This window comes from Mytilus californianus, unplaced genomic scaffold (genome assembly GCF_021869535.1).
Source record: "Mytilus californianus isolate M0D057914Y unplaced genomic scaffold, xbMytCali1.0.p SCAF_1, whole genome shotgun sequence".
Taxonomy (NCBI): Eukaryota; Metazoa; Mollusca; class Bivalvia; order Mytilida; family Mytilidae; genus Mytilus; species Mytilus californianus.
The window spans coordinates 22839478-22854890 of NW_026262581.1; the positions used below are offsets into that span (position 1 = coordinate 22839478).

At 32.4% G+C, this 15413-nt stretch overlaps 1 protein-coding gene across 1 annotated transcript in view; it reads right to left on the reverse strand.

The window, feature by feature from the left end:
- Positions 1–15413, reverse strand: part of LOC127716727 (uncharacterized) — a 97961-nt gene that overhangs the window by 32688 nt on the left and 49860 nt on the right. The window contains exon 5 of the mRNA XM_052222978.1: positions 235–306. Within this exon, the coding sequence (XP_052078938.1) occupies positions 235–306 (72 nt within the window). The remainder of the gene's footprint in view (positions 1–234; positions 307–15413) is intronic.

Below are 15413 nucleotides of genomic sequence, written 5' to 3' on the forward strand. Positions count from 1 at the left end.
GACAGTTAATGTCTTTTTAGTTCTCCCTTCAGTTATGCTCGAGCCTGAAATATTTTAAACTCAAAACTTTATACAATCGTTGGAAGAGCTGATAAAATCAAAAAGAACCTTAACTGTTAGTTTATAAATTGTAAGAAATAATGGCCTTTAAAGAAAATATCTCAACTCTCCCAATCTTATCTACCCTTCTAAGCTAATAGAAGATGTGTTTATAATATTTAAGAAAAAACCTACCTTGAAGAGATAACAATGCAAATATCATGAGGAATATTGTTATCACTGCTCTCAGTCTCCAGTGATGTAAATCTGAAAGAATATAAATTAATAGCAATCACTCTATGTTAGGAAATTAATTTACGGATGTTACTGGCGTTCGTTGTTTTTTTTTTATTACTGTAATATGTGTATATTATAAACCAAATGTCTGCTTAAAAGAGAGGCGAAAGATACCAAAGGGATATTCAAACACTTTAAGTCAAAAATAAACTGACAACGCCATGGCTAAAAAAAAAGACCAGCAGACAAAAAGCAGTACACAAAACACAACATAGAAACTTAAAGACTGAGCAACACAAACCATACCAAAAACTGGGGGTAATCTCAGGTCCTCTGGAAGGATAAGCAGATCCTGCTCCACATGTGTCACCCGTTGTGTTGCTCATGTAAGTACAAACCCGGTGATAAGTCCAACCTGGTAGGTCACATTCGGAGAAAAGGGGACTGATATAGTTTTTTGAACGCCTCTGTAAGTTTAGAATAATTATAACCGCGTCATGTTAATTCTTAAATGTGTACAGCGCATTAAACTTTATCATTTTTGGCAAAGTTGACCTTAGATGGATTTGGCTATTTTCAGTTCCTTTTTGGTCATATAGCTCTTCAACTGTTTCGGTTCTTATACATCCTTGGCTTTCAAATATTTGCCTTTGAGCGTTCCTGGTGAAGGTTAAGCCAGAAAAGCGCTTCGGACGCATGAAATTTATAACGTCTTGTTTTCATTTTTTGACATTGGAACTTGGTTGTATCATCTTTTTAATCACATACAAACAGAAAAACACCTTCCTCTCTTATAATATTCTGTCATTTGGAACTTAATGCGCATCTTGTTTCAATTCTTGTCATGCTAGTGAGGTTAATCCGAATATCAGAAGAGTTATATGCTGCGCCATATAGTGGTAACAAATTAGTGGGTTTTTTTTAACAATTATTTTATACCAATATCCAAACATCAAACATTGCAGCGTTTCTTTTGTCCAAAAGTAAATATTGTATCTATTATTTTAATCTAATTAAAATTAAATGTCCGCACTCGCTCATATTTTCATGACTGGTTGCTGCGTTGGAGATCTAACAACATCCCATTAAAGTTCGCGTCAGAGGTCAAAATAGATTGTTCAATCAAAATCGAGCTCCCAAAATCTTTGCTGTGACGTAGACTGACGCAGTCAGTTGAAATTTTTATCGACTTCCCGCAAAGGGAGATCATTTATAACAACAACCTAAACAAAATGGTAGCCCCAGTTAAAATTTAACAAATGGCTTCGGGTGAATTTTCTACACTCAGACGACTATATTGTCGATGAAACGTCTGTTCTTTACGCAGCAACCAAGCATAAAAAAATGAGCGAGTGCGGAGATTTAACTTTAATTAGATTGCTGTTATTTTTAATATAATAAGCTCAAAAATTGTCATGTTAAGATACGGTAACCTTCAAGATCATATGTCCCTTAACAAAATGCAAAAGACCATGAGGTTTTCTCATATACTTGAAGCTATTACCCGTGAATCACAATTTCAAGCGAGCATTTATAATTCCTATAATCAATAACATCCCAAACCATCTTCTTTATTTCTTTCCTTGTAAGTCTCGAATAGTTTCAGTGCACTTTCGATATCATTCAAATAAAATATCAAAATCTATAACGTCAAATGAATATTTGATCTGAGTAATTTCAAGGTCAAAGGTCAAGGATATCAAATCAAACGACTCAATGTCTCTAATACTCAATAAGTAAATTCTATCAAACAGCTTATTCTAAATATTTAAGGGGTAGAAAACACCCATAAATAGTTACCAGACCACTTGGAACTAAATGTTGTTGCGTTATGTCATAATTTACAATTTGATAAAAACCTTAATTAAGTTGATTACTTTTACAATTTTCTGAGGAGAAGCAATCAAAGTTCAAAATGAAGAACAAGCCCTTAACTTCAGATATTGACCTGAATGTCCTGCTAATGGACCAAAAACCGAAAACAAAAGACTCTAGTCTCCATGACTTACGTTTAAGAGTTGGCCGATAGAAAATGTAACACTAAATTCAAACATATACTTAACAACAAAATTATTTTCATTTACCTGTGTATAATATGACGCAAGTTTCTTCAAAAGTGATGATTTTCTAAAAATTGTTTGACATTTGACAGTGATATCATACTTTAACTTTGTTTAAACCTGTTTATTTACTTTTGACTTTAATTATGTATCCCTTAAAGCGCTCGGACTGAGACGATATAACACACACTTTCTTATGGCATTCAAGTTTTCGTCCAATTTTCTGATTTTAAAACTGTTCAGTAAGAAAGCTCTGTTGGACAACCAGAACTTTTTTCCACCCTTGCAAAGAAAGGAATGCCTACGGCAAAGTTCATGATTGCCTGTGTAACATGCAAGTATGGCATCAACGGTGAAAGAGATTTTATTCTTCACTTTGACAAAGTCACCGCCATATTTTTCCATGGCCTGGGTAAACTCCGACTGACATCTCTCAGCTAAATCCAGAGCGAAATTGTTCAAAAGCTTTTCACGGTCTTTTTTAGTTCTGCCGGGCATTATTTCTCCCAATTCTTTATTATTCTTGATGTTTTTTCTGTGATTATTTAAAAAAATGCCTGGTATCTAGAACATGTTCTGGCTCTGTAGATGTTGTATTTTCAAGATACAAGTCATCTGCTGCTCTATGAGCAGAGCTATCTGGATCTGTTGTTAAATGTTTAGCTTCAATACCATCACTTGCAAGATCTTGCAGAGCTTCTTTTGCCCATGTGTACTCATCTCCTATGCTTTTCATGAATGTTAAATTTGAATACATGCAGAGGTGATTTGATTGGATGAACTGAACAAAGTTTATTTTTGCAAACAACTCCTATAATGCTTTTATCTTCTGTTTCAGCTTCTACAACAGAGTACACCACTTGTGTAGCAGGCTGGAATGGGGTTTTTCCAATGCCGGAATATATTGCATTGTTGTATGCACCGTCAGCCTGTAGACTTACAGATACAGGATCTTTTCTTCCTCTGAGTGTATTAATTGCAATCAGCTGCTTGCGTCGCGCTTTCATGTCTTTCTTATTTATATTTACTATTTCAGGTAGCACTTCATTTGCCCTCTTTTGTAGTCCTGAAGTGGATGGAGCTGGCATGTTACAGCCAAGTACTATTTTCCGCAAACCAGTATATCCAAGTGGTGTTTGACTTAATGCTGCTTGGGCGGATACATTTATCTTGGCTGCCTTCCTTCCTGGTTTTTTGGTTTGCACTTCTTCATAGAGTTTGAACTTTCTCGATCGATAAGTGCATTTGTCACACATTGCCTCTTCACGATTAACAAATCCAAACTTTTCTTCTCTTTCCATATTCCACTGTAAAAATCCATTACAATTGGGATGAAGTCTTTGGTGTTCTCTAAATACAGAGTTCCACATTATTGCATTCAGTCTCACGTTTACTGTTCTATTAGATGAATCTTCAGACCTAAAATTTAATAGAAAAGAATGCCATAAGAAAGTGTTTTTCTACCTGTAACAGTAGTTTCTAAATGTACTTCAAAATATTTGTGAATTACCTCCCTTTGATCACAATTTTATTTTTGGCACAAATATAAAATGGAATTTCTTGGTATTATGAAGCTAAGCAGGTTGAAGTATCAATATTTTCTTTTAAGTTAAGCATATATTTTATTAATTCAATAAGGTACAAACAACAACAAAATATTATTTCAAGGGAAATTTGTAGATTTAAAGAACTAATAGGCATTTTCAATCCGCTTTTAGAAAAATTATTTAAAATAGAGTTAAATAATACCTATGTTCATATTAACTGGTATTTTGATATTTTATGTTATTACTTTAATTATCATTTAACCTACCTTTGATTTTCTTTGCTGATTTCATTGTTTTTTTCAATTTTAGGAGCAGCATCCCTTGGTCGCAACAGAACAGCAGGTTTGGTGTCATTTATAGATTGAGTATCGGTATCCTTATATGGAATGTTTTGCACAAGAGTAGTCATTTTTCTGGTAAGTCTTTTATAAACTGTTTGTGTTGTGTCACTTTTACTTGGTTTTACAGTTTTTCTTTGTCTAATGTAAGGCACAGTTCCAGTTGGAAAACCTGAATTATTTCCCTTTCTGAACTTGGTCATTTTAATATGTAGAATTTATTTGTAATCCGTGAATGTAACTGTTAAAGGAAAAAGTTTGTGAAAGTTTGGGATTCTGTCTTTACTTTTATATTGGAAATTTGGTTAAAATTTGCATCTTTAATTTGAAAGAAAGGCACCAAACAGAACTCTCATACAAAATTATCATAAACAGAGAGAGATAGCAGTACAGATATAATTTTTTAATTCTTACAGCTGCAATGACAGATATGATAAGATAATTGATTCATCATCTCTGGTCAATGTCTTATCTGTTTGGTGTAAGGTTATGGTTTTTTAGTGCATTAAGTTGTTTCAGATTAAACTTTTAATACTTCAAAATTAAGAAAATTGTAATTTTTTCCTGTAGTTTTCAATTCTTGGGTAGAATCTACCCCAATTATCTGACAGCTGATGTTAGTGTTTTATGTGAAAGTCATATCCACTAGTCTATTGATAAAACACACAGACTTATTGCTTTTGTATATTTAATAAGAAAATGAATAAGTTTTATTTGGCAAAAAAGTCAACTCCCAGCTTCACATTTCCTCTGCCGTCATTTGGGGTACATGTCGAACTTTTCTTTTTTCTTCGCTTGTAAGTGATCGACATCTTTTGCCTACAACTTTTCCATTACTAGATATAACAAATATTCATTTGGCCAAAAATTTGCTAGATTCTGGGCCCTTTTTTTGATTCTATAGGTTACAATCTACCATTAGCTCTTATATGAGATTGGGGAATTGGGGCAGTAGGATTTTGGATATTAATATTCTGGCCTTGTTAATAACTTAGGAAAAGACGGGGAGAAAATCAATATTTTGTCCAACGAAATGCAGGACAATGCAGGAAATAATTGTGAATGAAAATAATTCGTACTAGCAAAAAATTCTAAACGAATATTCAATCCGAAAAAAATCTCCTCCCCCTCCTCCAGAAGATCAAATGGTCACCCCTATGCAAATTATACAACATGCGCTTGGTTAGGCACTCATCAATAACCAGTTAGGCGGAGACCCAGTCTGGTTAAAACAGTTCATGTCCTGAAATCGTTTCGATTTGTGTATGTCTCTGACGATTCAAGAATCGTCCAGAGACAGGAACGGAACATGATGTAAAATATATTAAACTTAATAATAGAACAAAGTCGTAGATGCATTGATAAAAATTTGTGCTAATCTGTTAACCTTAACAGTTGTCCACAAATAGCAGGAATACATGTATGATAATATCATGCCGATAAGATAACAATTAAATATGTAAGATGTTCACCGGTAATTTGATCCTTCCGGAGTCCGTTCGTCAATTTATAAGGCATACGAAATTACCAAAATTGAGCTACTTGTTCAGCCTTCATTTGAACAGCTTCAAAACCCACTAACTTTTTTGCCGGCTTACAAGTAACTTGGCATACAATATTCTTAATGTGATGAAATTAAAGCAATCTCTATCAAATTTCTCCTTTTTTGTTATACATATACATGTATCTAGAAGATACCTTTGAATTGGTGTCTATAATGTCATATACATGTATCTAGAAGATACCTTTGAATTGGTGTCTATAATGTCATATACATGTATCTAGAAGATACCTTTGAATTGGTGTCTATAATGTCATATTCATTTCCGCCATCTATCTACTAGTAAGTCTTCTATCATTCGCACAGACTAAACGATTTTTTTTTCAAATCTGCAGTGTTAATAGTTTACCCGAATAAATTGACAAAAAGTAAGTTCCCGATAAGGTATAATATAAAAATAAGGAGATGTGGCATGATTGCCAATGAGACAACTATACACCAAATGAAGTGGATGTAAGCAATTATAGGTAACCGTACGGCCTTCGACAATGAGAAAAACCCATATCATATCATATAGTCGGCTATAAAAAGCTCCGACATGAAAAATATGAAACAATTCAATTGAGAAAACTAACGCCCTAATTTACAACAAAAAAAAAACAATTTACAAAAAACAAATATGACAGACATGAACCAAAGACAATCACTGAACTACAGGCTCCTGACTTGGGACAGGCACAAAAAGAATATGGCGGGGTTAAACATGTTTTTGAGCTTTCAACCATCCCCCTAGGTATTTTTCAAAATTTTCAGCTGTTGTATGAGTTATAATACTAGTATACAAATACATATGAAGCGTTATCCACACTCAAAAATAGTTTCATTTGTTTTTTCATTTGTTTTTTAACAACACCATTCCGATTCAAGTTTAGGCAACTGTGAACAAACTGTATTGCCGTTTCATTGATCCTAAAAGAGAGGTTTGTGGGACGAAACTTCGGTCACACCTGTTTAAAACTAGACTGCGATTTATACAGGAAATTGTTGAGAATTCCGGCATCGAAAGAGAGCAACCATGACGACGAAGACGATCTAGTGTATACGGTCCGTAGCTATCTTGAAAGTGTATGTTCTAAACTCGGACTCGGTGAAACATGCCAATGAGTAGAACAATATGTACTCTTTGCGACAAAGGCCTTCAGAAGGGGTGCATTTATTTGCATGAACACTAGATTATTTTCATTATTCCCTTCGAACGTGTCCCCATTCAATTTTTTTTCATAAATAAATTTGACCAGATAATGTATATTTCTTTAAGGCAAATAATTCGTAATTGGACTATATTTCGTATTTGTTTTTTTTTTTGTATTAAAGGAAACATTCAGCACTCTTGTTTATTTCGTGGTGGACAGATATTAATACAGGAAGCCACAGTACCCGCAGAAAAACCACCGACTTCGACACAAAAAATGGCTATCAAAGTCAGTTAATATAAGTTCGGAATCTAAAGATTTTGAAGAAATTTTGTACGCATTTGTACACTTCGTTAGAATCATCTGAATATCAAAATCTAAATATGACGATTTTATACTTCCAAAGATTATATATGTCGATATCGTGAAAAGGGTCTTTGAATGTAAAGAATTTAAGAAAAACGCGGCAGAGAATATGCTATTTCCCACTTTGAAAGCGATTCAAATCTTAATTTATAGAAGATAAAGTACTGCTAAATTTATTGCAATCGATTTTTCTTAACATGATTTAATGATTAATAATTGTTCGATTCCTTTCGATAAGTTTTACGCAAAATAGAATTTCAGATAAAAAAAAAAAGCTTTGTACTAATGCAAGTTATTAGATATGTTAAAGAATGGAAGTGTATACAAGAAGCTGTAACAATGTGAATATTGACCACATCAACTCAATTCTTTGACAATTGAGTTGAAAAGGTCATGTTCTGTTAATTCACTGCTTGTAAAATGTTGAATGTTGAAACACTTAGTTTTTTCTATGCCAGGCATAGATGGTCGTAGTCTTATTTGTCCCAACTTTTGGTATTTTTGGGCTGTAGATTTTCTTCAAATACAACTTTGAAATTCAACATCATATTTGATTTAGTCTTCCAACTGCTATAACATGTTTAATACGAACATCACTGTTGAATATAATGCGACGAAAAGCGCGACTTGCGTAACAAATGATAAGCCGTGTATCTTTGATGAGTTTCAACACTCAAATCAGAAGTTACCATACACATGAAATTGAATGACGTTATTTTAGATTAAAAATGACATGAATCTAACATTTTAGACGCGAGGTTAGGTTTTTATGGATAATGTGGTAAAACAAACGCAAGTTGAATATTCAGGTGTTTTTTTGGTTTAAGACACAAAATACATTTATTGAAAATCACTTGAATATAATTTACCTTATATAACACAGGGAAGTATACACAAGGGGCCATGTGTTTACAATGTTGATTTGTTTGTTGGTCAAGGTAATCCGAAAGTTCCACGTATGGTGTTTGAATACTAGCTTCTGGACGTACATGTTAGGCGTTTATCATAGGATTAAACGCCTTTTTAAAAGAATTTATTGGTGTATAAACTCGACGAATTCACTCACAAACAAATGAAAGTCCGAAGGACTTTTATGATATGTTTGTGAGTGACTTGGTCCAGTTTATACACCAATAAATTAATTTAAAAAGGCGTTTAATCCTTATAATTCTTTAAATTGGAGACAAGGAATTTATTTTTCCACACTCATAACCTCTTTCACACGTAAATTGTATAATTATGTCAATGAATTAGCCTGGCGCATGAGTATATTTATTTGTTAAAGCAAAAGTATGTACTCCATGAAATTTGCTATCTGATAAAAAATAAACTACAAAAATCATAATATCATTCAAATGAATGTTTTGTGTTTATTATTTAATTTAACGATTAACGCGAAGTGAAAATAAATATTTTAAACGTCGAGCCGGATTGTGTTATTATCGTCGCCATCTTGTTTACCTTGGTTACAAAAAGAAGTTCGGTCAACGTCGTCTATCGAAAAATAAACAACGTCAAGAACAACTACCGGAAGTCCTCTCGGCCAATCATATCAACGTATTCCCTAATATGCAAATCATATAAGAATTATTTAATTATAACATACAATGTATAATAGTGAACACTTTAAATTTTTGAAACTCTCATTTGCCTATCCGCCGCCGCCTTTTCTTTAAGTATGCAAGCTTTCTGTCAAAAAGTCTCTGGACATGGTTGTGTTTCGGACGGACAAAGACTATAACAACATAAAAACTGTCTATAGTATACAGGCAGTTGAAAGTAGTGTGTACTGGTTGTTTTCGGTCTCCCCCTCTAGATACCGAGTTATGTAACAAGAGGTAATGAGGTCATAAAAAAAGTTCACCTACTAAAAATACCTTCACATGCACCTTAATTGTAGTAGGTTTCAAGTCCTGGAGAGATTTTTCAGTCCTATAGATTTAAGGATCGATATAAAACTGATATGGAGGATATATAATCATTAAATCATGTTAGTATCAGATGCTTTATACGCGCGTCCGGTCGATTCTGTTAAAGAATTTGATTGATTGATTTTTTTAAGTCCAGTGATAACTTTTACCATGTTTTTTTTATCCAATTTCATAGCATGTGTTGTAAGTCCTGTGGCAATTATTACAATACTCAGTATATCTCACGCTTAAATCCCGATCTTGATATATTTTATTACTATCAATCTGTTTGAACTTGAGAGATCGATACTTTATTTGTTTAATTTGAATTATTCTATTTACATTATTTAATCCTTATCTGGATGGATAGGTTACTTTTACACACACAGGGTAATTAATACTTTTCCAATCTTCATAGGTAAAATAAGGTTATAAAAATCATTATCTGTTCGATTTGTAGATATAACACATAAAGGGTAACACAAGTGTAATCATAAAGTAAATAATATCTTTACAAATTGAATCTTCATAGGTAAAATTAAGTAATAATCTTTTGTTTATCTCCCATTTCGATATTTGTTAATTTTAACTTATCACTCGTATTTTTTCAAGCAGTCATAGGTGCATTGTAGTTCATTGGTGTTCATGAATTATGAACTCCGTTTTTGTGTGTGTGTTTTTTTGGGGGGAGGGGGGGTCCCCTTCACCCCTCCTCCCTCCTCCTCAGTTTCGGTTATTGCGTCAGTCTTTTTTTTATGACCTCATTACCTTTTGTTACATAACTCGGTACCTAGAGGGCCGGAGAACGAAAACAACCAGTACACACTAAATTAAATGTTGAACAGAACGAGTTCCAGTTTTTGAATACTATATACCACATATTGGTGTCAGAAAATAAATAAATAAAGCAAAATCTTTCAAGAACACAAAAATTGAGACACAATCTATATAATCATCGAAATAAATTTTATATATATTTATCAAGTTAATAAAACATTTTTCATGAATAGCCATCTTCTTTTTTTGGACCAACTGCTTTGGTAAAATTACTATTGTCTATGCTTGCTTTATCGTGTCACACATTTCTTGATCTGCTTAAATATCTGCACTTTACTACAGTCTAAAATCATTTTAGAAGTCAATGTATTATATTTGTGGATCTGGTGTTATTGAGTTAAATAATTATGATCAAAGGAGTTTTTGTAATCTAACTTTTATACGAAAATGCAATTGTCGTGTTATTGTATGTATACAGATTAAACGGCATAACTTATGAAAGACAATTTTGGGAAAACTAAGAAGGAGTATTTGAGTTTCGTTGAAGTGTAAAATACGAAATACGAAATTCAATACCAGGATTTACAATTTTAAAATATTTGACGAAATAAAATATCTGTTTTGATACTCGATATTTAAATCTATATACGAAAAAGAAAAGTAAGAGTCAAAATATGATTTGTTCGTTAGACTTTTCTTCATCAATATGAAGTCATCAGCTTTCAACATGGTAATAGGCGTTTTAATCAAAATCAAATGAAAAAAATATTTTGATTTATTCCAATATTTTAAAAATGCGTTTTACCCCCAGATATTGGTCGAAACAATGTACTGTAAATGTATCTGTTAGTATTTTGCTATAATGCAGAGCAAAAACGTGTATATAAACCCAATGTTATCTTAATATTCTTAACACATTTCATAAGAACCTAATACATTTTTTCAAGACTCGCTTTTTGTTGCTCTTTTATTCAAAAAGCAGTGATTTCGTTACAAAATACATTAAACGAAGGTCGGTGACATTTTCGTTTAGGTTTATTTTTATAAAATATCACGAATGATAAGCCCACATTTCGACAAGTATTATTCTATTTTTTTTACTTTTTACTCCCATATTTCCTTGAATAATGAAACTATTACAACCGATGAAACGTTTCGTCTCATGTATATGACACAGGGAAGTATACACAAGGGGCCCTGTGTTTACAATGTTCCGTCGTCCAAGGATAAATGGTGGAGTCTGATATAAAAAAAAAAATCTATTTTTAGTGCATAAGTTACTTTCTTATTCATTGCATAGACATAAAATGCGGCCAAACAGTATAACATTCTAAATTAGATAAAATACATCAAAGGACAAACTACAATTTTTTACACTTTACCTTTACTTATAATTGACATTTAAAGTAATTTTAACACCTGGATTACATTGTAATGTGAAGATCCGTGATTTTAATAAGTCACATGCTCGACGTTGTTCATTCATTAATTAGGTCTTTCCACTATTTTGTGGAAAGACCTATTGTATTTGTTCTGATTATTTTTTTTTTTCTTCCGCCAAATTTCAAAACTTGTTTTGTGGTTTCGCAAGATGTCGCTTAGATTTTTTGCATATGATATCGAACAGTTATTGCGCTTTTGAGACTGTTTAGTAGAAGACTTTTTATTGTAAGAGTTATCTCCCCAAACACTGTTTTCTTTGTGGTGAGATCTCCTCCGTAACCCTAAAAGAAAGCGACACATTTATTTTACTAAATTGCTCGTTATATCCTCAGGATGATTTGTCAAATTTTAATCGAATCAATTCGTAGACTCCGTATGACAGTTATTTCCCCTTTTGAATTTGACATAAGTGATATGTCAATGTATCACATGAATGGTAAGTAATACAGACCTAAGGTACGTGTATTTGAGGTCATGGGTTCATAAAAATAAATTTGAGGTCAAGGTCAAAGGTCAAGGTCATGTTCTAAATTTTGACTTTTCATTGTTCCGATATCTCCTCCGTAACCGTAAAAGAAAGCGAAAAATTTATTGTACTAAATTGCTAGTTATATCCTAAAGATGATTTATCGAATTTAACCGAATCATTTCGTAGACTCTATATGAGAGTTATTTCCCCTTTTGAATTTGACATAAGTGATATGTCAATATATCACATGAATGATAAGTGATACAGACCTAAGGTACGTGTATTTGAGGCCCTGAGTTCATAAAAATGAATTTGAGGTAAAGGTCAAAGGTCAAGGTCATGTTCTAAATTTTGACTTTTCATTGTTCTGACATCTCCTCCGCAACCGTAAAAGAAAGCGACAAATTTATTTTACCAAATTGCTCCTTACATCTTCAGGATTAGGACGACCGTTTGGACCGAAGCTATCCGGAGACTCCATATGAGAGTTATTTCCCCTTATACATTTGGTATAAGTGATATGTATTTCTGGTGAACCATAAGTGATAGAGACCTAGGGTCTTTTGATTTGAGGTCCTTGGTCCAAAAAAAAACAAAACAAAATAAGGTCAAGGTCAAAGGTCAAGGTCATATTCTAAATTTTGATTTTGGCCTATTTTCACTTCTTTTCAAAAACCATATAAGATATGGACAACATATTTTTACTAGATTGTTAGTTGCGACATGTCGTAACACATACATTTTGGTTTAAAGGGTACGCTGACATTAAATGGGAGTTTTCTCCCCTATTATATTTAAAATTACGCGTATGATGATATAATATATATAATATATAATAAAGACCTAGTGTCTTTTGATTTGAGGTCCTTGGTTAACGACCTTGAAATTGAGGTCAAGATCATAGGTAAATTTGACGTTCTAGATTTTGACCTTTGCGTTAAAGTCATATTTATGCATCATAAAGCCATAGGACTTTGTGCATTAGGTTACAAGCCATAGGACTTTGAAAAAGCAAACATAAGTGACCTTGTGTAAACCGGAAGTGGCTATTTTTTGTACTTATTTCATGTAAAAGTATATAGAACAATATATTTTTGAAAGCAGTTTCAAAAAAACTATCAAATAATACTGGAAATGACATTTTTCAGACCGGAAGTATCAAATTAGCTCCGTTATTTCAAACAAAATTGTATAGAAACCATATATTTTTGGAATCAGCAAACAATAAGCTATCATTTGACACTGGTAATAACATTTTAAACCGAATTTTAATATTTTCATATCAAAATAAATCTTTAGAAGTGGAAAGACCTTCAATTGTTCTCTGAACAATTGGTTTTTAATTATATTATATATTTCTCCTGGTGGATGTATTATGTTCCAAATAGGAGAAGCATGTTAGTACAAAATGATAAGTAATTTGTTTAAGATATAAGGTTTACACTAAGTTTTATTTCAGTTGAATATTTTGATGTTTCTTTTTGTGAAGATAAAGATATATCCATAGATTCAATTAAACTTTCGAGTTCCCGTTTTGTTGGAAATCTAGTGACAAAATATTACCTCCACTGAAAACACAAAAATCTTGATCTTTTCAGTGTTTGTCACGTTTTAGCAAGGACGCTATTGATTATAAATTCACAAGAAAACGTTCTGGTATATAGTTACAATAAAATGTAATTAAAATAAAAACAAAATTTCCATATAATGTAATAATTTCTCTCCTAGCAACCGTCGATTACATCAGGCTATAGAAGCTTTGTGTAAAATTGGTTTAAAATGTTGCTATGCGAATAAATTTCAGGAGTACCAACTTTAAATTATTTTTTTACTGGCTGTATACCTTTCTGGAACATGCCAATTATTCGTATATTTTTGCTAAAAAGTTTTCACAATTATATTTGATATCATATTTCTGTAACCACCATTTAGCTATAATATAAGGCAGAGCAAAAACGTGTATATTAACCCAATTCTGTCTTATTCTTAACACATTTCAAAAGAACCTAATACATTTTTTCAAGACTCGCTTTTTTTGTTGCTCTTTTAGTCAAAAAGCAGTGATTTCGTTACAAAATACAATATCGACAAATTTCGACACATTAAATGAGCATGACCTGGTTGTTTAAAGACATCCAACATGTTGATTATATCAAGTCCGTTAAAAATGCACATCCGTTTAGTAGAAACTATAAGCATAAAAAGACCTGTTTTCATCTATTACACAAATATTTCATACAATAAGTCTATCAAGTGATGCTAGGCCGTAAAAATAAAAAAATGTAGAATTTTCCAGGTTTTGAGTCATATCTCTGTAACAATTGGTCAATTGATTTCAGAAATGCAGATATTGATGAGACAAATTTTTCATTATATTATTGTTTGCCTCAATATGTGTCAGTTTTCGATTTAAAGCAATATAACCTTGTCATATCAGATACACCATATGTCACCTAAAATGACTGAGGATAGCCTTAAGGATCTATGACGATTTTCGAGTTATTTTGTCATTTCGGAGCCTTTATTAGCTAACGATAATGTATGGGTTTTGCTCATCGTTGAAGGTCGGAAGGTGACATATAATGACTTAAATCCTCGTCATTTTGGAATGTTGTCTAATTGTCAACCTACCCTTAATTTCTATGTGTCATCGACTCATTGGAAATAACTCTAACAATAGTCATCTGAAAACTTTGGGCCAGATTTAACAAAGGTAGATCTCGATTAACTGAATTATTGGTCTGCTTCTATACCAAACTGTTTTCAACAAAGTGTAAATACATGGTTCAATGTTATGGGTCCAAGTAATTCGTAACCTTTAACCTAGGTACAAAAACGTTCTGTATTTGTTTTCATGATGACTGGTGAGGTATTATTATGTGACCCCATTTTGTGGTTTGGTTTGTTTCACAGTAAATATATGCGATATGACCACTACATGTATATTTGGTGTATGGAATGATTGTAAGGTGTACATGTCTGTCTGGCATGGTTCATCTGACCATGACTCCATTTTCATGGATCGTTAATAATGTTAAGTTTATGTGATACTTGGAAGTAAAGTTTTCATAGTACAGACTTTCAACATAAATTCAATCATAAGTAAAGCTGGCGAGACATTTCAGCTTGTGCAATATTGTGTTTCTGTCATTACACACTTTTATCAAAACTTGTTTCCCTTTGCCAATTGAAAACTGTTTTTAAAGCGTTTTATCTAAAAAAAACAAAAATATGAAAAAACAACTATTGATATCAAAAGGTATTAGATTAACAGAAGACTTAATGTAATTAAAAGATTTGAAAACTAAGAAATTACGCACCGATAAATTTTCTCGTTTAGCTTGCCCTTCTTTGTCAATAAATATATGTATGTCCCTCCTAAAAAAATAAAAACCTTGTAGACATGATCTCCAATTAGTAATGTTGCCAACGGTTAACCGATTAACCGGTTAATCGTCGGAAGGACCGAATATCGAATACCAAAATCGTTAACCGTTTAATCGGACCTTTTTTTTTCACTTTTAATAGTTTTG